This window comes from Micropterus dolomieu, linkage group LG01 (genome assembly GCF_021292245.1).
Source record: "Micropterus dolomieu isolate WLL.071019.BEF.003 ecotype Adirondacks linkage group LG01, ASM2129224v1, whole genome shotgun sequence".
Lineage (NCBI taxonomy): Eukaryota > Metazoa > Chordata > Actinopteri > Centrarchiformes > Centrarchidae > Micropterus > Micropterus dolomieu.
In genome coordinates, this window is record NC_060150.1 from 39,917,240 (window position 1) to 39,941,611 (window position 24,372).

Below are 24,372 nucleotides of genomic sequence, written 5' to 3' on the forward strand. Positions count from 1 at the left end.
ACAGCACTGACATTATACTTTCTGACTGCACTTCATGTTGAGGGATTACTGGCCCACAGCTATAGTATTTCAGTGCCTTGTTTGCCTCATGTTGTAAATCTCCAGCTTTGTGTTGACTAACCCCAGGATCTGTTTCTGTCTCCAGGTTATGCTGCCCAAAAGCTGTCTGAGTCCCAGTGAGAAAGAGAAGGGCTAAAGCCGCACCGATCCAAACCAGCTTTCCAGAGCCTCTCAAGCAGCAACTCCACCACGGAGCCATGAGCAACCCCAGCGCTCCCAACCAGATTACAGATGCCGTGGCATCGGTTATTCACAGTGTAAGTGCGCACGACCGCATACAGAAAATCCTCAGTCTGCCTTCTCAGGTCGAGCTCCAGCGTAGTTGGCCACATGATGAAACACGTGAGGCAGAGTTGGTGACCCTGGTGACAAACCAGGTTGAATGTTATTCAGGAGGAGATGACTCTCACAATGTGCAGTTTATGGTCTGTCTTGTTTGAGACTGTAGCTGTTTTTCCCCAGACATGCCTCTACTTCAGTTCATACTCTCTATGTGCTCGATTTAGGCTGCATCAGCACTCTCAGTCCTCTCTGGCATCAGAGTGTGTATTTTGGACTGTGGTGATCCCTCCAGAGCTATGTGTGTACAAATCTAGTCACATCCTACTGGCAACATACAGTACTTATGACTGCAAAAATAAAAATGTTCAGAATAGTTCAAAAACACTTAAGATCTGCACAGAGAGCTACTCCTGCTGAATTTCCCTTTTCATTAGGGTGGCGAAGAATGTCAACGGCTCCACAGCTGAAGCAGTTTCCTTCCTCTTTTCTTGAAGTCGATGGGTTGCCAGTGTTGGAAACACAAAAATAATATTAGAAAAACTTAATTACATGCCTGCTGGTGGGATTGATGCGATAAACATGCTGCCCGTGGGGCAGCTGGTCAGCAGCCAAAGAAAACTGCATTCCTCAACTCAAGAGGTTCTATTCAGATGATTAAGATGCTGCTGTAGCAGAAAATATCACAGGCTTAAAGGAAAAGTCCAGCCCATGATTAGTCTCATTGTTAGATATCAAGAGTTTGTGATGGTTAATGAATTCCAGGAATCATGTTCGATTGTTGAATTATAGGGATTGCATCTTGCTGATTTACCAGTCTTTCTCAACCTTTCACATGTTCTTTTATTTGAGTTAAGAATTTCTCTATTTCCCAGAATGGCTCTTAACAGCCCACATTGATGAGAGTTTACTGTGTTGTAAGTTTAATCTGTAGGTGAGTGGAAGTAGTGATGATTTTAGGGCAGTGGGAGTAAAGATTTTCCTTTCAGTAACAAGTCATGGAGGCCACCTCTGACAGACTTCTGATGAGGTTTACCTTTTTATTGTACTTTTGAGACATAACTATTGAGACTTAAAGAGCACACTTGTTCAAATGGTACTTGAGACATGCTCATGTGCGAGTTCAGCTGGCAGCCTGAGATCTCCTTTCTTCTTCACACCAATGAAGGAAATGCTTGCTTTCCCTTGGCTTTGCATTTTTGTGTCAGCTGCTTCCTTTTCCAGTGTTGCACAACTGTGTGACCATGCTGACTGCTTCAGCCTCTACCTGCATGCAAACTGGAAAGGGATAGGGCCAGACATAAACAACACAAGTGCTGTCCAAATTTGAAATCCAACCCCCTTGTTCAGACACAGAATGTATACTAGAGTATTTAGGAGGTGGAAGTTAACTACTGATCCATGAAACATGTGCAGAGACCGAGAGGCTGTGGATTTAACTACTTCTCATATTTTCTTTAACAATTTGATTTATTTTTTGATTTATTACCTTTACATCTCATTAAAACTGTGAGGAATAAATTACATTACATTTAGTAGTCCAATTAGAACAAATAGTACAAGAGGGAACATCTCAACCATGACCACAAAACTCCTTCACCTTTCACCTACCTACACACCTTGTCAGGGGAAAAGTCTAAATAATTATAGCTGTGATTGTGTGATGTCATGACATACCTTTTTCATGCAGGACTGTTTACCAAATGATTCATGTTTATCGTCAAATCACACTGTCGTGGACCGAGCAGTCAAGGCACAAGTAAACAAAGGTCTGATGGGGGGGAAGGTTTATTTTCCCAAAAGAGATTACTACAACATTTGAAGTTCCTCATAGTCCATTAATGTACTTTGCCACTTGAACACTTGTCTTTTTTATATAAGCTATGTGTGAGGTTTTGCAAGAAAGCCTATTGTCTATAATTACACCAAAATGTTTTTATTTTGGATACCCTGTATTTGTATAAATTGCACAAACATCGGGCCTCATGCAAGAACATTTTCATAATCTTATCTTAACTCTCACCTGATGGATACCTCCTGTGCTCGACTGGGCGTGTGTTCATGAGAATAGTAAATTGGCGCCAGTCAAGCCCCAATAATACCATGGAAGGCTACAGTAAAAAGAAGAACTTTATGAGTTCGGAGATTGAACTCCTGCTTCTGTAGATCCATAAAGGAAAGTGTTATCATTTTTAACAGCGTCAAAAGTGGAATTAAGGGAACAGGGCTGGATCTGTGTGTCTGTCTGTGGAGTTTCACACGTGCAGAGGCACAGCCCATTGTAATCTCAACTGCAACAACCACCACTCATCTGCTTCTGCCAATATATCCGCACGCTGTCACTCTCTTTCAAGGGCCTGACACGCTAAGGCATCCAAAAGATTACACTGCAAGCTGACCTTATTATAGTCAGTGACAAATTAACCTTCCATTAGTCAGTAAGTCATTTTGCAGTTTGAGATGTTCATATTGATATTGTATAATGTTATTTAGTTGACTGACGGCTATATGAATACATTTTGAATTATTATGATTCAAATTGCAGTCAAACAGGATAATATTAACATAATTTTGAAATGTAATTTATATAGGATTTTCAAACTCCCACGTCAGGTCCAGACCACTCGTAAATTCAAAATACGAGAAATTTGGGAAACAAGCCACTAAAGAACAAATTGTACGAGTTGTTCTTGTATGAGGCCCATTTTTATTACAGTGGCCAATACAATTTTTATCATGTTTACCACACCTATTCCCTTGCAGATTATGATGCTCAGAGGCCCTTTTTAACGTTGGACATCTTGAACTGAATTTTCTTGGCGAACGTGTTGATCGACATCCTTGAAGACATTCTGTTTAGAAGCTGCATGTCATTTATAGCAAGAAAGACATAAAACTTACTGCAGTTGTGGACTAGAAAATGACTAGAATAAGCAGGTAGCCTGGTGATAGGGAAGCTCACTAAAGAGAAAAAAATGTTTGCTGAATGGCAGTGCTTCCCAGTTATTGGTTGTTCTCTTGGCTCCGACTCAACCAAGTTAATTATTATCTCCCTAACAATGTGTGTTTGTGTGATCAGGGAGAGTTCAGAAAAATCTGTTAGGATTTTTAAGAGCCAACGTTGTGAAACTGAGTAATGTCTTCTCCATAATCTGCCCAGGTCAAGTGACGAGGACTGGCTAAAATTGGAAAGCGGTTGTCTTCATAAACGTGGCCGTCGACTTTTACTTTTGACATTGGAAAAGCAAATATAGCTATCTTGCTGTATTTTAGGCCGCAACAGCAACACACCTGTTGGTTATTTGATGGACTATCTGTATTCATTTAAGGTGAGTTTGTTTAGTTCGACCGTAGAGGACTCACCGTAGGACGTGGCTCCAAGGCATGGTTTGCTCTCTGTTTCTGATATTTAGGCTTGTTGTTATCATTCCCAGTCAGTCATTACACGTTATCCAATAGTGCAAATAGATCTTTTCTAAACCTATATATATATATATATATATATATATATATATATATATATATATATATATATATATATATATATATATATATATATATATATATATAGCCTGACTTTGGTTCTTCAGATACATTTAACCTCTACATGAACTCCACATCTGGTTAATGTTCACTCTCGTTCTTGTGCTTTTGAGATGCATTTGGTATTAATTACTACCTGATCTTAATCTTAATGTGTCACTAGTTACAGATAGTCACCTATATAGTGCCATCCGGGGCGTTATAACTGCTGCATCCTGCACAACTGTCTAGACCATTGCTTTCCATTTGGGTTATGTCCCCTTTATATGAATAGTTTCACACTTTATTGCTGAGAGTTAGATTAGAATATTGATACCACTCTGTTCGGTAAATATGAAGCTGCAGATTAGATCCTGTTGGCTTAGCTTAGCATAAAGACTGGACACGGGAAAATCAGCTAGCCTGGCTTTGTCCAGAGGTAAGAAAATCCACCTGCCAGCATCTCTAAAGCGCATGAATTAATAGTTTGTTTAATTTTGTAAAAAATCTGAAGTGTAAAAGCATCAGCTTTAGACAGGAGTCCTTAAATCTACACTGACAACCTCACGGTGATGACAAAAGTCATCAAGGGAGCTTGCCGCGTTTGTCCAAGAGATTTCAAACTATTACTTTATGGTTCAACATTTTGGGAAACAAACTCACCTTAAATTTGCTTTCTTGTTGAACATTCGATGAGAAGATTTGTACCAATAGCATGTATCTCTGTTAAATATGAAGCTACAACCAGTGCCCATCTTAGCTTAGCATAGAGTTTACATGCTGCTTTTTGCGCATATTAAACAAGATAGAAGTTGTTATTTAGTGATGATGGTAGGCAGATTTTATTACCTTAGTTTGGGCAGAGCCAGGATAGCAGTTTCCCCATTTCCATGTTAAGCTAAGCTAGTTGGCTGCTGGCTGTAGATTCGTACATGAAAGTGGTATTGATCTTCTCGTTGACTCTTAGCAGGAATACGAAAAGCTGTATTTCCCAAAACTATTCCTTTAAAATAAGGCTGTATCTTGGACAGTCCAACCAAATAGTTTCAGTTGACATTTTTGGTGCCTGAAAGTGTAAAACGATCCACTCTATGTAAATATAATTTTTATTCTCCTTTGTCGCATAGTTTTCTTGCAATCCTTTTGGGCGGGTCTTGACCCCTAGGTTAGGAACCACTGGTATACACCATGACATGTAGCCAGACATTGCTGTCATCATGTCTTCATCCATATATTGCAAGAGTGAACTTTGACATAATAGTGCAACAGTATCAGGGACACTTGGTGAGACAGTCGCTGTCCGGAAGTGAGACCTCAGATAGAAGTGTCAGTGTGGTTCACACACCACCACCTCCTACCTATCTTGTGTTTATCACTTTTCTAACCTCACACTTCCTGTGACGTGCATCTGGCAACCTCTGCAGAATCCCCCTCAACAGATTCAGAGTTATCATAGACTGTCAGGCAAATGATCTGTCCATGTTTGGCTACTGAAAACCCTGTTTGTATAACATGAAATGACAATGCTCATGGCTGATAAAAGCCCTGTTCCCAATACAAATATAATCAAATGGTATCACCAGACAGGAAGCAAAAACAAAGAATCTGAGATATTTTTTCCAGACTCAGACTGATTGAAGGATCGCTTGATAAAATTCACAGTATATGACTTATACATTTGTATTTAATATACAAGCCGTGCAAACATGCCTTTTTAATGTATGATCTAAGAGGAAGGTTGTAAAAATCAATGCTTGCATAATAGAAAAAAATCACAGTTGGCTGTGGACAAAACTGGGTAATAAATCAAATGCTTTTGCAGAATAATCAGACACTCAGAGCAAATTGTGCACTTGAATCTCCTCACAGACTTATGTAAAGACATGTAGGAATGCAGTGACTCATCAGCCACATTGGAGGACATGATCACTGCAGCATCCGCGGCCTTTCTCCCCCCTTTCCCCTCCAAGTGCTGACTGTGTGGGATTTGAGCCTACCTCATAACATAGATAATCTCCCCTGCAGCCTCCACACACTGTCCAGTGTCCATCTCGTTATACAACGCAGCCACTGCACATGCACAAGACTTTTTAAAACTTCTGAACTATAGTTCTTTACTAGATTAACTCATTTACTAGCTAATATTTTATTCTCACTACATTTAAGCTAAAAGGCAAGAACATGACATTATATTTGTGATTTATTTTTTTCTGCAGACTATCATGGCTGATATTTCTATTGCCTAGTTTGAGTCATTCGTGTTAAAAACGTTTTACCACTTTGAAATAAACTGAAAATTCTCAACAAGTATAGGAGCGGTTCTCAAACTTTTTCTGTCACGCCCCCCTTTAGAAGCCAAAAAAAGTTCAAACCCTCCGACTGCAGCAAAAGGCGATTTCATTTTTATTGATCATTAACAACACGGGTTTTTATTGAAATAAAAACCGCCTTGCTTGCCATGAAATTTGGTACAGACATTTTTTGGGTTAGAAAGTTGGGAGATCAGACTGAAATCAAACTGAATATCTCTAAAGTTGGTGGGGGCCTGTGTTTCTCCGGGCTGTGTCGCTATAACTCTGAGCCAATATGTTTTTTGCTGCCCCCGTCCACAGCGGAGCATTGCTCTGTTTCCCTGCCAGAATCCTGTCTGCTTTTCCAAACTGGTGGCGCGCTGACCGCCGTCTACTGTAGGTAATACACTGACTATGGATTAATACCTCATACAACCTCACTTCAGAATACCTAAACTATCCCTCTAACTCTTATTTGGCACCAATTTCAATACATTTTAAGTAAAAAGTCAAAGATTTCATTACTTTTATTGTTTGTTTTTTTGTATATATATCCAGCACAATCTTTTATCTTAGTAATATTTCTCCTGCCTAGCATACATTATAGGTTATAAGGTTTAAAATTTCAAACACACAGTAGTAAATTTTTGCTTTCTTGTGATTAATGCAATGGATTTGCTTCCTGGCTTGTCTAATATTGGGATCTTTGTGATTGCTGATACAAGCACTGATGCGTTTCGGCTTAAAGATTTGAAATTGAACTGACTAATGATGGTGGAATTGGTTCTGAAAAAGGTCTATACACAACTGTTTACATCTGGTTAATGAATTGCTGTAATTCAGCTATCTAGTGTTCTTCTTCAGCGGTCAAATGATCAACCGCAAATGTTTTTTCAATGATTAGTGGTTTTACGATCCTGGCAAAAAATTAACATTTTAATCACCTTTCATTCCAGCCTGTTACAATATTAGCCATTAAAAGTGCATCCTATGAAAAGTTTAAGATGTTTAGATCCTTATATTTCCCTTCAAGATGCATTAACAAGACCACTTTGGTCAATATTTAGGCTTCCTGTGGCAAAGTTCAAATGTGGAGATGAATGTCAACGTGAGGTTTTGTTCCTGCCTGTTCAAACACGGCTTGTCCTTTCAGGCAGCATTTGTCCTCAAAGCGAGAGTCTTGTTTATTCTGCCCTGGCACAATAGGCAGACTGGTGAAGGTGGCAGGTTGGACGATAGGACTCTGATTAGGGCGATCACGAGGCTTTGATAAGCATGGGGAAAGGGATATCTCCTGCCTGCACTTCTTAATAGAGGTGTTGAGGGTCGGAGCTCCAGTGTTTCATAGTGGGAGGGCACCATAGCAGTGACACTTTTTGCCACGCTGATTGCGATTAAGCCCACGTTGCCATGAGCGAGGTAAGTCACTGAAACGTCTTATTGAAGTCAAAAAAATGTTGCTCTTACTCAAAGTTTTCTTCATTGTCTGGTCAGTTTTGTTTTTACTCGGCTCTCTTCGGCTTGTTTTTGCACATGGTTTTGGTTGTGGACATTTCTCTCACCTCTTTGAGAATCCCTCACACATCTCTCTCACCTCTGGGGATTCACTGTGAAACCATGATATGAATGAGAACTCTGTGAAAACAAACTGCCGGATAGTGTAGCAGCAAACATCTGGATGGGATACGTGTGCTCAAGGCTTTTGGATCGGACATCTAATTAAATACTGAAGTGTTTACGTGGGGTGATACCAATTACAGGAAGGTTCACCTTTTAATTTTAAACACGTTTTTAATGAAACTGTTTTCATGCTCCTTCAATTTATTATCTTTGACTCAATGTGGACTTCCATTCTCTTTCATTTAATCGCCATTGAAAGAAATGCTAAACTAAAGTGTCAGTGTTAATGCTGCTTTAAAGTGACGAATTGTCTTTGGCAGTTTGCTCTGGAGGTCACTCCCTTTGTTTTTTTTTGCAGTCATTTGTTGATCTGTCAGGGAAAAAAACTATATGAGGAATTGAACCTTGCGTCAATATTGAATGTGTGACCTATGTCTACTTGTACACCCATGTCTCAGCTAGTCCACAGTTCGTTGCAGGGCTTTATGCTTCTGTCACCTGTGTGTGGCATGTAAAAACAGGTTGGAGTAAAACTCAGTTATGTGAATCATTAGAATCAGTTTTTCCGAGTACGATAACTTTGGGATGAGCAGAGTTTTCTTCGTTCTGTATGTGATGTGTTGTTTTCACTGCACCTAAATAATTGTTTTTCAAAATCGATTAATCTGAGGCAAATGTTTTGATTATTTTAAAGATTTTTTTTTATTACTCGCTTAATATATCAATTAATTTATCCAATGTCTCACTAATAATTCAATGTTTTATTCAGTCATCCCCCTGAAAAAGAGACACATAAAGCACATTAGAATAACGAGAACAATGGCATATGTTAAAATGTGTCTTATTTCACTTCATTACTGTGTTAAGATTTTAATAATTATAATAATAGACCGTATTTGTCAGATGCCTGATCAGAAAAATATTGGACCTCAAACTCAAAAGGACTGCTGTGACGCAGATTAATTTAAACACTGTGTCAACCTGAACTGGAGAATCAGTATTTTTACTGAAGCACTTGACTTAAAACATAAAATGATCATGACACGGATTTATTTCATCATCACTGGAGTAATATGCTTTAAAATAATCACTGGCTTAAGTATATTTTTGTCAGAGTGGGGCAAAGAAAATAACTGTCACAGAATGTCAACAGTCTGAAATGTTAGCTTAAGCCATTTTCTTACTCATACGTGGCGGTTAAATAAACAGAAAATACAAAATGATTGAAAGTATCAAAAGTACTCGTTCTGCAGAAAAATTGCCCATGTGACTGATGGCTGAGGTGGAGCTAGTGGGAACTGTTTTATGTACAGTTAGGTAGTTCAGTGGTTCTCAACCTAGGGGTCAGGACCCCTCCAAAAGTCCACGTGATAAATCATGTTTGGTTGGTTCTGAGATTATTTGTGAGGTAGCAAATTGGATAATTTGACCTCTCTGGGCAACCAAGTCCAGTTGCCCTTGACTTTAACCTTCTTTGGACATCTGAGAAATTGAGAGAGGAAATGTCTCACAGATATCTGAAACACAAGGGGACACAAGCCAAAATGGGTTTGGATTTTACAAACTTATTAAATGTGTCCTTTTTTTTTCTCTCTCAACATTAAAAAAATAACTAGTAATTATAGCTGTCAGATGAATGTAGGGGAGTAAAAAAATAAAAAAATACCCACATATGTTTTTTTTAGGTATATGTACTTTACTTAAGTACAGAGCTTGAGTAAATATACTTATTTTCTGCAACTGTAATTTTGAATATTACAGTGCAGTTGTGTACTCTTTTAGCAGTCTGCTGTGCATAAACTGAAAGAAGTGTGTTTGACACAAAACTAAGCAGGAGCTGCAGGAGGGAGAAGAGTAATTGTATATCATCACGTGCGTTCTATTACTCCCTGCAGCACTGGAGAAAACTTAATATGTGATTGGCATGTTGGGTGTCCTGAGAACCATTTGTGGGAGCATCAGATGACTTGTGGCCCCTGAGTTTTGCCGCAGGATGTGCGCAGTAGTCATGGCAACATTTACTCTGCCTTGAAGTGGCTACAGCGCGATTCTGTTTGCCAGAGTACATCCACTTGCTGTGTCGCTCCAGCCAATCCTTATCACAACATCCCACCGGCGGAGCGGCACGCAGCAGGGCGCAGCATCCTGCTGCAAGAAAACAGATCTCTTATCACCCACATGATCCCTGTCATACCACAGCGTGGAAAAAGAGTAACTGATCAATGCACATGTCTGTTGTTTCCTATTTTATTTGCAGAACCAGAACTCCCTCTAGTGTTGGTTTAAGTGAAAGTGTCCCAAATCCATACTACATTAAGCAGGTTTTGAGTAGTAATAATAATAATAATAATAATACATTTTATTTGTGGGCGCCTTTCATAGCACTCAAGGACAACAATTATGAACTATGGTCACACATATGGTTTTAGTATTTGTCTGAATTTATTCATATCATGTATTTATTTCCCTAATGTCTTATTTATTATTTGTTTATTTTATTATTTGTCTTATTTATCTATTAATATAGAAAACTCTATCTCGGATTCAAAATTCAGATGAATTGAAAGATTTTTTCATCTGTTGTTTGTGCTACAGCCAGAGGTCCCTGCTGCCTCATCACATCACCAAGAGGAGGAGGATGTGGACCTGAACAAAGCCTTGGGCGTCCAGCGCTTCCAGCAGATCCTCAGCCCGGCTGCTGTAATACCCGATGAACAGCACCACAACTACCATGAGGAGGACATTGAATGTAAGCATACGGTGGTCTCCCTGTTGATCACTGCATTTTGACATTCAGCAAGCTGGAGAGTGTCTCAGCTGACACTTTGTCATATGTAAATAAACCTTTTACTTTAACATGGAAGTAGCTCATGTTTGTGTATTTATGTGTGTGTTTTCTCCCCAGACCACCGTCACTCCTCTCACCACATCCACCGGCCTCTGTCCAAACTGCCCCCCGAGGGACGCAGGAAGAAGGGCAGCAAGAAAAGGAAAAAGGACAAAGATCACAAAAGCAGCCATGTTCCCAGCAGTGGCCCCATAGAGGAGGGGGAGGATGAAGAGGAGGAGGAGGAGGAGGAGGTGACTGAGACAACTTCTGCTCCATCTGAGCCTGAGAGAGTCAGAGATGTGGAGGTAATCATACCCCTTTCATAAGTGAATTTATGAGTAAGTGGAAAAGCACTGGTAGTCGATTTCATATGCGAGTTTTGATCTGTTGACACTGTGTTTGGGAGTGGGAATACTCTAATAATACTACTAATCTACTAATAATATATCGGACAATATTTCTTCTGGGCATATATTGTTTATATATTAGTTTATACAAAAACTAGAAGTGCAAGTAACAAGTTTCAGTTAATCGTCTCGATTAATCGTTTCGCCTGTAAAACGTCTGATAATAGTGAAAAGTTTTTTCTCCTCAATTTTTCTGTTGTCCCACCAACAGTCCAAAACCCAAAAATATCCAGTTTCTTGTAATGTTAAAAAAAAAAGAGAAAAATTGAGAAGCTGAAAACACTCAAATGTTTTTTGGTGGCATTTTTGTGTTGATTAATTGATTATTAAATTAATCAACCTGCTCCACCTCCTTAGCCACATCCGCCCCTAGCTTCAAGGCATTAAGACAAACATTTATAGGGAAGGAGGCAAGGTATTTTAAAAATAGCACTATAAATGTATTGTTCTTAACATGTTTTACTGCATTATGTACTGTAATTATATTTATTCAACACACCATAATAACTCAATCGCTTTGTTATTGGTCTGTACCAGCGGATAAAAAACGCTGTCTGATGCGTTGCTCAGGCTGCAGCCTTGCTTGCTTTTATAACTTGGTTTTAATCATTGTCATCATGAGGATGTGGATGAATGAGCGTTCAGGAATGTGCTGCCGTACAAATGGCCATAGATACCCAACCTGCTCACTCACTGTTGGAGCATTACCATATTTTCCTCTATGAATTTTTCAGTATGGCCTTAATCATTCATCAGTGGGTTTCATGTCTGGATGTTATTTTGATACTTCACAAAACAAGACCATTGCAGAACTCTGGTAGGAACCCAGACTGGAAACAGAGCAGGTAAAGTTAACGTGATTTCACGTCAAAACTGAGTTGTTGAACAGGTGAAATCAGGCAGATGAGTGGAGCAAAAGGGGTTCTGGGCTTGAATCCAGAAGTGAGGCGGAGCAAGTCTGACCAGAGGGGGGAAGCTGGAGTTTGAGCTGGTTTAGTCCGGTGAGAGCTTTGCCGAGTGAGGCTGGACGACCCGACAAGTGAAGTGAAACAGTGGTCAAGTTTAGAGCTGGAACATAAAACCAAGACATACGAAGTAGACTGCACGATCCAGCAGGGACTGGCTGTGTAGTCTGTCCGCTTGTAGGAAGCTTGATGGGTATCTGGGTTCAGGTGTGTGATTGGAGGTAACGCCCACAGACTCCAGAGAAAGAAGAGAAGAGCACAGATAGACAGACAAAATAAAAATGCACCAAGCACACCACGTTCACCCAAAAATAAACAAAAACACACTCGCTCCCAAACCAGCCATCATGGGGTCACGGAGGGTCGTGACAACCAGATTTAACCCGATCAAAATGTAACTAAAGGCTCTTCACTGCTGCAGCATTAGTACAATATGACGTGAATTGGTTGCTTCAACTGAACTGTTTCTCTTTGGCTTCAGCTTTCACTGTTTTTATTTTTTGTGGTCACTTTTTATTTGAAGCAGTTTAAATATATTTTATAAATGAAAAGAAGAAATCGAACCTCAACAAAGAGTTTGAACCAAATGGGGCACACAGTGTATATTGTCCAAAGATTTAGATCCAGATAGTGAAGGTGATCCATTTCTCCAAATATCTGGATTCCTTAAAGAAAACATCAGCTTTCCCGTCACACGTATTTTTTACTGTGTCCATCCATTGCTTAGGACTGTGAAGCCTTAATCAGATAAAATGTCCTTCAGATAATGGACTAATGTGCTCGTGGCTCTTGCACCTTGTTTCTCCACTGTTTTTATCTGAAGCTGTTTGATTTGTCTGTTTTTACAGTACGCCGTGCTCTCACGCTCTGTATTCCCTCCACAGTTCTTTGTTTCGGATGACGACCACGCGGCCAAACGTGGAAGAGAGAGCGTTTCCTCAGCCCGTGAGCTGGTTATCGTAGCAAAGTCTGCGGAGGGGGCAGATACTGAAGATGACTCTTCCTCAGAGTGAGTCAAGTCTGATTCCTGGAAAAGGGACATGAGACTTTTATAATCACCCTTTACCTGCTGTGATGTTTGCACAATGTGTGTTTTTGCCTCTTGGTGAAGTGTTCTCACAGACACTGTTATTGGGTGAAACTGCTCAGGCACACGTTTGATTGGCCAGTGAGGTACACACTGTACGTTTCCATGTCTCAGGCATCCAGTGGGCCTGCTGGGCATGATCTGATGGACTTGAGTTATCCTCTCCTCAGAGACCCATATATCACCTGTCGCTATAGACAATACAACACACCTCAGCAGCCCTAAGCTCCCCTATGACATTTACTTCTCCACTTCATGAGGGTCTGATCTGGACAGGGATAAAGCTGCGTATACACCTTTTGCTTGTTTTCGATCGGAGGGCAACCTAATTTTTATTAAAAAATCCTATATAAGGGAAGATAATTGAGTTTTTCACGGTCTTGAAATGCTGTAGACAACTGACATTTAAAGGACGGTGAGTTTATTATGTTCTCTGTTTTCATTAATGTTCTCGCTATATCTATGTATTTAATAGTTTTTTGTGCATTTAAGTGCATTTTTAAGTTTTTCATAGAAGCGTATTCTATTAGGAGCAGCTGTGGCCCTGGTTGTTCCACCAGCGTATGAATGTGTGTGAATGTTAGTTTCTGTTTGAGCACTTAGGCTCAGTGAATGAATGTGTGTGAATGGTGAATGCAGATGTAGTGTAAAAGCGCTTTGAGTGGTCGAAAAGACTAGAAAGGCGCTATACATTAGAAGGGACTAATATATATAAATCAAAAGATGATAACCAACCAAGTGCAACCAAAGTGGAAAAAAGAAATTAAGGAGAGCAGTAGAGTAGAAATGTATGCGCTTCAGTGGCAAAACATTGGTTAGAAAAATGTTAAATCTGTGTGTTTTGACCTTCACACGTTAAACATTTCAATAAATTAAAAATATCCTCTGTCACTTGGTGATTTCTGAGCTACAACTTTTTCTGCTTTTATCTAGTAAGCCGGCCTCATCTGACGCTTCAAGCCCCGCTCCGCAGTCAGTGCCACCTGAACACATACCACTCACCCGTGTGTCCTCCGCCGGCCGCAGCTACGACCTGCAAGAGCGCCGGCGCACAGGCAACATGACGGGTGCCGAGCAGGCCAAATACGAGCGCATCCCTACTGACGAGAGCGAGGCTCAGACGCTGGCCTCGGCTGACCTGGACGGCATCAAGAGTGAGTATAGATTAACTCTCACTCTAGAAAAAGGAAACAGTTAAGTAGCATTGTATATCTGTGTGTATTTGCTTTGGATTATAATTGTTTAATTGAGTGTTCTGTGAAGACATTTTTCCCCTTTTTTTTCTTAGAGTATAATAAGTTTTTATATAAACAATGGATCAAATGAATACTTCTATGTGTAAGGAGTCGTTTGTAGTGATGAACCCACAGAAAATAATAACCTCAGCTTTAGCATCTCTCCGTCATTGTTTTGGTTTTACTGTCAGCTGACTACCATTTTGGCTCACTCTCGCCTTTCTCCTCAGCTTTGCCCACTGTACACTACATGCTCAGCGCCAATTGGCAGTTAGAGACCAGCTTGTGAACATAGCTATGTGGAGCGTTTAGCTGGAGAGACAGATATTTCCCTATTACCTCTTTAGTTGGTGGAGACCAAAACAGAGCTAAAACGAGAATATTAGACTTATTCATCAGGTGGACATAAACACTGATGATAATGTTGCGCCGTATGTGTAAACAGACGATTAATTTCTAACACATTCATCATGTCCACTTTGTATAGTGGTAATATGTGTTTACTGCTTGATACTGCTGCCCCCAAGTTGTCAAAAAATCAATTATTGCAGATATAAAAAATCATCCAGTTTATCCATCTGGAAATAAAGATGAGTTTGTGCCCATCTTAAGGATCTCATTGATTTAAGCCGTTTATCTACTGTAGGTGTATCAATTTGCAACCATGTGCAAGTCATTGCTTTTTTTACTGCAGCAGAAAACATTTTCTAGGTATCTGTCATTTCTTGTTATTTCTTCCAGAGATTTTCCCAAGCCCCGACATTGTCAAAGTTTTTCCAGCATAATTATTATAAATATAATTACCTCTGAATTTTTGTGTGAATAGACATCATGTTGATGCTTAGATTTCTCCAGGAACAGAGGGCGGGTGGGGGTGGGGCCACCTCGACTACCTCGCAGTCGGCTTCCCGCTGCCCTGTGACGCCCCTGTCCCAGTGTGGGGTTGTGTTCGTGGCAGGGAAGATTTACGTCTAGGAGCCAACCCCTCAGCAGAGAGCAGCAGCATATCAGAGAGTGTAGCAGACAGGCCTACATTATTAAATTAGCCTTTCCCGCTGTCAGCTGAGGCCCCTGGACTGAGGCCCGAGCCAACACGGTGGCTAATTGTGAAACCTGAACCACAGTTCACAACCTTTAATCATTAGTGGAATGAAACAAGAGGAAAAGTTAAGTGGACTCGAAGGCAAAATAAAGAGGATGTGGATGGAGGAATGGGCTTGATTTTGTCCAGATATTTGGTCATTATGGGGCTTAGTGACGCGGAGTCGAGCCTCCCAGCAGGTTCATCACCAGTTACTCTCTGTGTCTTCTTTTATCTGCTTCCCGCCATCGTAAATCATCCTGGGAAAGTGTCTCTGTCCCTGGCTGCTGCTCAACAATAGGAATTATTAGATCAGTGTCCCTCCCCTTTTGTCCGACCTGAGCGAATTAACACCTCTGCTCACTGATGCATTCTGATTGTTTCAGCTCTCCTGCCGGGGTCAGGCGCTGGTCAAGAAATGGCTACTTTTTCTGATTTGTCAAAACTTGCGCAAGTCGCGCACTGCAGCTCGAGCGGCGAGCGGGTCACGTAGTCAGCCAGTCGTGCCAGCACTAACCCTACGCCCACCGCAAATCCTCCTCTTCCTTCAAGAGCTGCATGCCAGTCAGGCTTCATGTTATCCCAGGGTCTGCCCCAAACTTCACTCAGACATCAGACCCTCAATAAAAATTCAAGACATTGTACAAGTAAAGCTAGAGTGAACAGGATAGGAGCTGAAAATCTCATAGATTTGTGGAAAAATTACAATGACTGCCTGGTTTTTAGATGAGAAACATTGATGAAGAACCTTAAAAGCCTCACTGTTTGTTTTATAGGACATAGGAACTCTGTTAAAGGTAAGGATTGTTATTCTTGAAGAGTCTCTCAGTTAAGATTTTCTATTTTCCTATTGTAAGATCGTAAATTTTAATGTAATTTGATGTGGCTTCAGGAAGAGTAGTTCAGAAGCGTGTCGTAGTTTTAAGCATTACAGAAATTTAGCTTAGCATTTGACTATTATGCGCTCTGATTGAGTTTTAGCCAGTCGGTACGTTGATCTCTGAACTCAATTCCTACTCGCAATGTGGTGTTGTATCTGTGCCATCAGGCATCTCTCTCCACATCCTTTTCAGTGCCTGTAGTGCTGCCAGTCTGAGTAACTCTACTCCCCGCTGAGGGAACACAGGAACAAAGCAAAGTGGCCTGGCCCTCTGTGACTTGGTGGGCTGAGATTTGAACTTGGGGTGCAAGGTCAGCGTGTGCATGCTGGGGGCTTCAGAAGCACAAAAAAGACTGGGCTGGAATTTCATTTCCAGTTATATTACTTGGATATCATTTCGTTTATTGAGTTTGATTGGCTGTTTGTTGTTGGTTAGAATTAACCTTTAAGGGAGTCTGAAGTAATTTCCCATTGGTCTCTTCTCTAGATTTTATTCTTTTAACACATCCACTCACCCTGCTTTTCCACCAGGTCATCGTTTCGAAGATGTTCCAGGCGTGCGCAGACACCTGGTCAGAAAGAGCACCAAGGGACAAGTGGTGCACACTGGCAAAGACCACAAAGAGCCGACCACTCGCAGCCGTAAGCAGGACCGAACCCCGCATGAGGTGAGACGTCACAGGACTCGCTTGTCATCCGTCCTCTCTAACATTAAAGCGGGACACGCAGCAATTAATGCCATGCCAAGTGTGATGACGTTTGTTCCCAGGTGTTTTGAAGCCTCATCAGTACCAGAATTTATTTTGGAAAATGTGTACATTTGTACGTATGATTTCTGGTGTATTCAATATATATATATATATATTATGAATGACACAATCCATTTATCCTAAAGTAAATAAGAGTTGACTCATCATCAAAATTGAAAACCAGGGAGACAACTAATGAATATTTTCTATTTTCATACTTAATTAATCGGTCAACTGTTTTCGTAATGAACGGATTAAACACTACAAAATGTCAGAAAATAGTTTAAAAAAATTTACTGTAAGTTACCGGTTTAAGAAATAATAAAGAGTCTTGATAAAAGTCACAGTACTTTCATATAATGTTTTGGATAAATTATGAAATCAGGTTACAAATGCTCCTTTCCAGCAGCAACGACAACAAGCAAACATTTGCAGGATTTTAAGAAATATGAAACTAGGGCTCCAACTGACGATTGTTTGAATCATGAATTAACCTTTTAGCCTATCAAATGTCAGAAATCCACAATTTCCTAGAGCCTAGTTGATGCTTATGAGACTAATGAGTGCAAAGAAACTCCGCTGCAAGTTTTAATCATTATTTTCTACTTTTCTTAATTGCCCCAAGACTGACCATTAATCGTAGAAAATCCTGGGAAACGATTTTCCCAGGATTTTTCTCCTCTCTCAAATTCAGAACTGCCCTATCTCCTTTGTGGATGGATGGCTCAGGGAGGGAAGGAGACAATTAAAAATGAATGAACAAGTTCTTTCCTTTCACACACGGAAAGGAAAAAAGCGGGGGGTGAGGAGCTTAGGTAACAAGACACCTGGCGCTCCTGAGAGAGAGAGAGTGAACTATGTTTTATTAACACACACACACACACACACACATTCTCATACGTAGCTCAGAGTTCAGGTAAACAACAGGTGTCTATCAGGTGTGTGTAATGAGGGAGAGTTACCTGTGGGTATGTGTGTAAGAGTGAGGGTCCCGTCCTTTGTGCCGCGGTCAGTGGTATCAGTGTTTGAGTCCTCTCCTGCACCGTCTCGCTCCTCCAGCCGTTACCGGTGGTTGTGTACCGGTCTGCCTCGCGGCCACGCGGCATCCTGCTGGACATGGACTCCGGTCAAATGGCTCGGTACCAGAAGGTGAGGCTGGGTGACCGGCCAGAGTCAGGTTTGACCTGTGTGAGCGTGAATTCACAGGCATGCAGCAGGTGTATTGTTGGCACAGGATGATCAATAAAGGGAGTGTTTCCCAGCCTGTTTTTCGGTCTTCACAGAGGATTGTGACTGACCAGCATGGTGTTCAATTATTAACCTGTTAACAGATATTTGATGCTGAGAGACGCACAGCGGGTTCTGAAACTTTTTAGTAATACGTTGTAAAGATGTCATTGGCTGTTTTTTATATGTTTTTATGCAGCTTTTTAAATTGAACAACTAACATAGGGTAATAACATGGACAAGAGTTCTCTTCTGTGTGAGTGAATTTACATAAATCACTTGGTACCCCAGTAAGCATGGAGTCTGTTTTCTGTTGCTGAATTGCAAAATGCTCTGCAGTCTTTCAGTGTAACACAAAGCTAAATACAAAGGGCTTTGTCTGTTAAGTTGAATATTTGGCACATGCTGAACGTGCACATCGTTTTGTGTTGAATTGATGGATGTTCTCTACCAAATCTTACCTGCGTCTGCATGTGTATCTGTGCGACGTTGTTTCCAGGTCTTTGTGGAGCTGAATGAGCTGACCGTGGACAAGAACCAGGAGATGCAGTGGAAGGAGACTGCTCGGTGGATCAAGTTTGAGGAGGACGTAGAGGAGGAGACCGACCGATGGGGGAAACCTCACGTGGCCTCTCTGTCTTTCCGCAGCTTGCTGGAGCTCCGAAAGACCATCTCACACGGTAAGAGGCAGAAACCGATTTAATAGTGGGCTTTTCTTTTTTAAGCCTAAAAGTCAGTGGTGCAGTTCAAAGAGCTCAGTGTGGGTGTGTCCGCAGGTGCGGTGCTGCTGGACCTGGACCAGAAGACCCTGCCTGGCATCGCTCACCAGGTGGTGGAGCAGATGATCATTTCTGACCAGATCAAAGCTGAGGACAGAGCCAATGTCCTGAGGGCCTTGCTGCTGAAACACAGGTGACTTGCAGCACCAGACTGAAACAAACGAGCGTTTCTCTTTAAGAGGATATTAAGTCACCTATTGAGAGAATCTGAGCTACATTGATAGATACAAGAATCTGCCAGGGTCCCCTTTAAGTTTATGAGGCAAAGTTTTACCATGATATTACCTTCTGGTATAAGCATGATCAGCTATGAAAGTGTCTTTTCCCTCACTGCTGCTGCACGTATCCTGCTACTTAGGTGGCTTCATGCCTGGTCACTGCCTCTCTTCCTCCTGCTCACCCTCTCTCTGCCTCTCCCTGCCTCCCCTAGTCACCCGAGCGATGAGAAGGAGCACAGTAGCCCTTTCCCCAGGAACATCTCCGCAGCCAGCCTGGGCAGCCTGATAACGCATCACCACAGTGCCAACCACACCCATCAGCCAGAACCATCAGTGACTGACCCGCTCATGGGCTCCATCCACACCACGGTGGACGTAGACGCACACATCGACATGGAGAAGAATGATGTACAGGTAAGTCGCATGCTGAAGTGTTTGCCAGAAAAGTCCCAGTGGCAAGGGCTCTTCATTATCCTGATTTTGCTTCTTGTCTTGCTTTCCATTTGCAGCAGAAGGAGCTGACCGTTGTGTCCGGTATGCATCGGTCCAAATCCAAACACGAGCTCAAGCTGCTGGAGAAGATCCCTGAAAATGCTGAGGCCACTGTTGTCCTTGTGGGTAAGTTATCTCCTACTAAAGCCTTGAAAACCACACGCACTTAACCTAAAATATGAAATTATCCTAATATTAATTAAAACTCACTTTGTGTGTAGTGCTGTCTGTATGTTGACTGTTTTGTCCCGCTGTCTTCCAGGCTGTGTGGACTTCCTGGAGCAGCCCACCATGGCGTTTGTGCGGTTGCAGGAGGCGGTGGAGCTGGAGTCCGTGCTCGAGGTCCCCGTGCCAGTCAGGTTTCTCTTCGTTCTGCTGGGACCCCCCACCACCAGCATGGACTATCACCAGATAGGACGCTCCATCTCCACACTCATGTCTGACAAGGTGAGCAAGGTGTAAACGTCATTATTTAAGTAAAAAACCCAAATCGCATATCATGGTTACAAGATTTAACCTACATAATAATCAAATTAAATAATCAAGCAAACACACCCTATTGTTGAGAATAAGCAGTAATATTTATTTTTCCCCTCGTCGTTATGCACACATATATCAAATTTTTCCGTAATGTAACTGGATTACAATTCATCATTCTACAGCTGTAATTTTATGCATACAATCCTAAAACCAACACAAAATAATGGAGTTAACTATGTAGATTAAATAAATTAAATATGTTTCATTCAGATGTATTTTTGCATATTCCCTTATCATTTTCAGTTTTATTGGTTGTTGTTAACTCATATGATATTAGTATGACAAAGAACAAAGTTAACCCATGTTTAAATTATGGCATATTATAACTCAGTCTAATTGTTATATATGTTATATATTGCTTATGTTTCTTCCATATAATTCAATATGTTTTCCCATAAAACTTGATCTCAGAGCATTCCCATGAAATATGAAGGAGAGTCTCACTGCTCCAACAATTTCTGTCCTTTTTTCACGTTCCCTTTCTGTTCTCCTGGAAGTATCAAATGTCCTTTGATCGGACAGTTTGTGACCAGATAAGAAATAAAATGAATGCTTGCCACATAAACTGGCAAGCAGAGCTACAAACAAACTGTGTATATTTAAGAGGAGAAATATAGAGCAGGTACATTGTTTATTTTATTGAGCCCTTTTCTGCATGTCATCTGCTCTGTCTCTCCCCCCTTTACTATCTCTCTTCAGCTGATCTAAAAAAACGGAAAATAGCCCCAAAATTAATAATAATAAAAAAAAGAATTTTTATATCATTAATCCAGCAATTCCACGAGGCAGCCTACCTTGCAGACGACAGGCAGGACCTGCTGAACGCCATCAATAGCTTCCTGGACTGCAGCATCGTGCTGCCACCTTCAGAGATGGGAGGGGATGAGCTGCTGCGCTCTGTCGCTCGTTTTCAGAGGGAGATGCTGCGCAAGAGAGAGGAGCAGGGGATCAAACTGTTGACCAGTGAGCCTAAGAGCTTTGAAGAAAAAGGTGAACATCTCTAATATCTGTAGTCTTTCAGTTGCTGTCATGACTTACTGTTATTGTGATTAATATCCCGCTCCCTCCCTTCACACAGAGGCCCTCTTCACACCCTTGAAAAAGTCAGACGACCCTTTAGAGCGCACCGGACGCCCCTTTGGTGGGCTGATTCGAGACGTCCGGCGCCGTTACCCAAAGTACCTCAGTGACTTCAAGGATGCCCTGAACAGTCAGTGCATGGCTGCCGTCATCTTTATCTACTTTGCTGCTCTCTCTCCAGCCATAACATTCGGTGGTCTACTGGGTGAGTTGCACATGGCAAAGCAAGAGTCGAGTAACAACATTTGACACATGAGACGAGAATCTATTGACGAATCCTTAAATCTTGTTGGTTAATTTGTTTATCTGCCTGTTGCTAGGTGAAAAGACGGAGGGTCTGATTGGTGTTTCTGAGCTGATTGTGTCGACATCAGTGCAGGGTGTGATCTTCTGCTTGCTCGGAGCACAGCCGCTACTCGTTGTGGGCTTCTCTGGACCCATTCTGGTATTTGAAGAAGCCTTTTACAGTGTAAGTTAAATAGTAAACCAACTCACTAACAACTGACGAGTGTCTCTGGACAATGACTACAATTTAAAATTCTAGTTTATCAATACTTTAGAGGTTCTAATTTTATGAACGTTGTTTAAGTCACTATGAAATAAAAATCATGTTTAAGTGTTTTATAAATGTCTTACAGTATTTGTCCCATTTACACCAGTAACAAGAGCAACATGACATAGTTGATTTTTAGGTATTCTGAAAGGTATTGAGTTTGTTTGGGGGGGGATTCACCACTAATGGCTACTTGGAACACCAATCATTACCTGTGACAAGTCCCTCCTGAGCTTCACCACATAAATATGCCCATCAGACTAACCAACAATCAACTTTTATGTTGTTATGACTTATGTAATGTAATAGTTCAACATAACACTTATTTGTTTTTTTTGCCGAGTTAGGTGATTAGTTTTTATTCCAAAAATGAAGTCAACACTCAAATATGCAGATGTGTTTTGATCAGATTTGATTGACGGTGACCTGCCGACAAGAGCAAACAACTCCACTGTTAGACCCAACTACATTATGATTCGAACATAGCTAAATCCTGATTTTCAACTGAGACCTCCCTCTTCAAACCAGTAAGCAGAGCACACACAAAACAAAAACTACAGAAATCTCTCATAAAATAATTGAAACTGTTCAAACTTTGGTAGAGCATTGGGCACTGTATACACAGCTTCTGTATACAGTCACTGGATGCCGTCATCCTGAAAATGTTGGTAAATGTGCTTGTTGTTTACCAGCCAGTCATCTGTCTTTGGAAATGTTTGATATGTTTTTACTGTTTTTATTCCCATGTGTTTGACCTTATTCTTTTTTGTCATTGCCTCCTTTTTCTTTCTGCAAAGCACTCAATAACTTTAAGAAAATTGCTATTAAATAAAGTTTATTATTATCATCCTACTTACCTACAGAAAGGTCCTCCTCCTCCTCCTCCTCACATGTCTCTTGCCCACTGAGCCTTGGCTAACGTTAGTGTGTCCGCAGTCAATTCATAATCTGGGTCTGAATCGTCTTAATTCATTGTTGTTTTCATCCTCAACATCAATATCGCTCCCCTCGCTCAAGTCGTCAGCCATTGTCACTGTCTGAAGCTTTAGAAACTTTTTTTGTTTTGCAATTTCAACTTGAATTCATGTATTTCAGCAAATCGCAATGCATTTCATCAGCCATGTGTCTTGAAAACGATATCGTCCCATCAATGGGAGAAGCAAGCAAACCTGGTCTTAAAGGGGTATACACGCAAATGTTGCATCCAGTGTGAAAGTGTCTCAGTGGTTTCTTGGCTCTGTGTCCTCACAGTTCTGCAAAGCAAACGACATGGAGTACCTGACGGGCCGCGTCTGGATCGGGTTTTGGCTCATCATCATCGTGATCGTCACAGTGGCCTTCGAGGGAAGCTTCCTGGTCCGCTTCGTCTCCCGCTTCACCCAGGAGATCTTCTCCTTCCTCATCTCCCTCATCTTCATCTGCGAGACCTTCATCAAGCTCATCAGAGTACGCCCGAGACCTGAAATAACAAGTCCTGCTTACAAAAAGTTTTTGTTGGCATGCTGGGGGTTCACGTTGCAGACACTAAACTGAACAGACTAATGCTTGGACTGTATTCAAACCTCAGTTGAAGCGAGTGCGAGTGTACATGAAATCTTTTCTGATTTATTGGCCTTGAAAGTTAAATGGATTAAGAGTTTAACATTTCTCCAGGCTTATTTTGGAAAGTTTGCTATTTTTATGAGTTTTATGGCACAGACTTGAAAGGCGTTTGACTTAAAGTGTGGTTGTGCTACCTAAAAGAGTGCTAAATGATAATCCCTCTTAGGAAGGTGGGTGTATGTGTGTGCATACATACAGATGGGTAACAAATTAGGAAAAACCAACATGAAGTGTCTCAGTACATTTATTCATTTTAGCTGACGCTTTAATCCAAAGTGACTTACAATTGCTATACATGTCAGAGGTCGCACGCCTCTGGAGCAACTAGGGGTTAAGTGTCTTGCTCAGGGACACGATGGTGGATGTCTCACATTGGAAATCGAACCCAGGTCTCCCACACCAAAGGCAACCGTCTTATCTATGCGCCATCACCACCCCAAGTCAGTATGGAGTCAGACCTCCACGAGCCTCCAGTACAGCTTCTATTCTCCATGCCAACAAGATATTCCCTCATTTAAATATACAGCCTTTATTTAATCAGGTCATCTCATTGAGGTCTCTTTTGCAAGAGAGACCTGAGAACAACAGAGATAACAAAAGGTCATGCAGTATCAGAGACAGTCAACAGACATCACTAAATAGATTTTATATTATATCATTTGGTCTCGTGGAGATGGTGGTGAAGAGCAATGTCTTACATGTTGATCAAAAGTCCAGGTGCACGGAAGCATCTGCATTTGATATGTTTCTCTACTTGTTTATTCAGCATTTTCATTTAATTGGTTCCCTTCTGTATGTATGTATGTATGTATGTATGTGTGTGTGTGTGTGTGTGTGTGTGTGTGTGTGTGTGTGTGTGTGTGTGTGTGTGTGTG

General features: G+C 41.2%; 1 protein-coding gene across 5 annotated transcripts in view; it reads left to right on the forward strand.

Annotated features, from left to right (window-relative positions):
- The window catches only part of slc4a2b (solute carrier family 4 member 2b), a 48,818-nt gene that overhangs the window by 15,325 nt on the left and 9,121 nt on the right, over window positions 1-24,372 (forward strand). For all 5 annotated transcript variants that reach the window (XM_046054218.1, XM_046053982.1, XM_046054061.1 and 2 more), the window contains 15 exons: window positions 146-317; window positions 10,368-10,521; window positions 10,678-10,907; window positions 12,859-12,983; window positions 13,995-14,215; window positions 16,789-16,925; window positions 18,733-18,913; window positions 19,010-19,145; window positions 19,443-19,644; window positions 19,740-19,848; window positions 19,985-20,169; window positions 21,036-21,252; window positions 21,341-21,547; window positions 21,663-21,811; window positions 23,147-23,341. In XM_046054218.1, coding sequence (XP_045910174.1) covers window positions 258-317; window positions 10,368-10,521; window positions 10,678-10,907; window positions 12,859-12,983; window positions 13,995-14,215; window positions 16,789-16,925; window positions 18,733-18,913; window positions 19,010-19,145; window positions 19,443-19,644; window positions 19,740-19,848; window positions 19,985-20,169; window positions 21,036-21,252; window positions 21,341-21,547; window positions 21,663-21,811; window positions 23,147-23,341 — 2,508 coding nt within the window. In that variant the 5' untranslated portion in view covers window positions 146-257. The remainder of the gene's footprint in view (window positions 1-145; window positions 318-10,367; window positions 10,522-10,677; window positions 10,908-12,858; window positions 12,984-13,994; window positions 14,216-16,788; window positions 16,926-18,732; window positions 18,914-19,009; window positions 19,146-19,442; window positions 19,645-19,739; window positions 19,849-19,984; window positions 20,170-21,035; window positions 21,253-21,340; window positions 21,548-21,662; window positions 21,812-23,146; window positions 23,342-24,372) is intronic.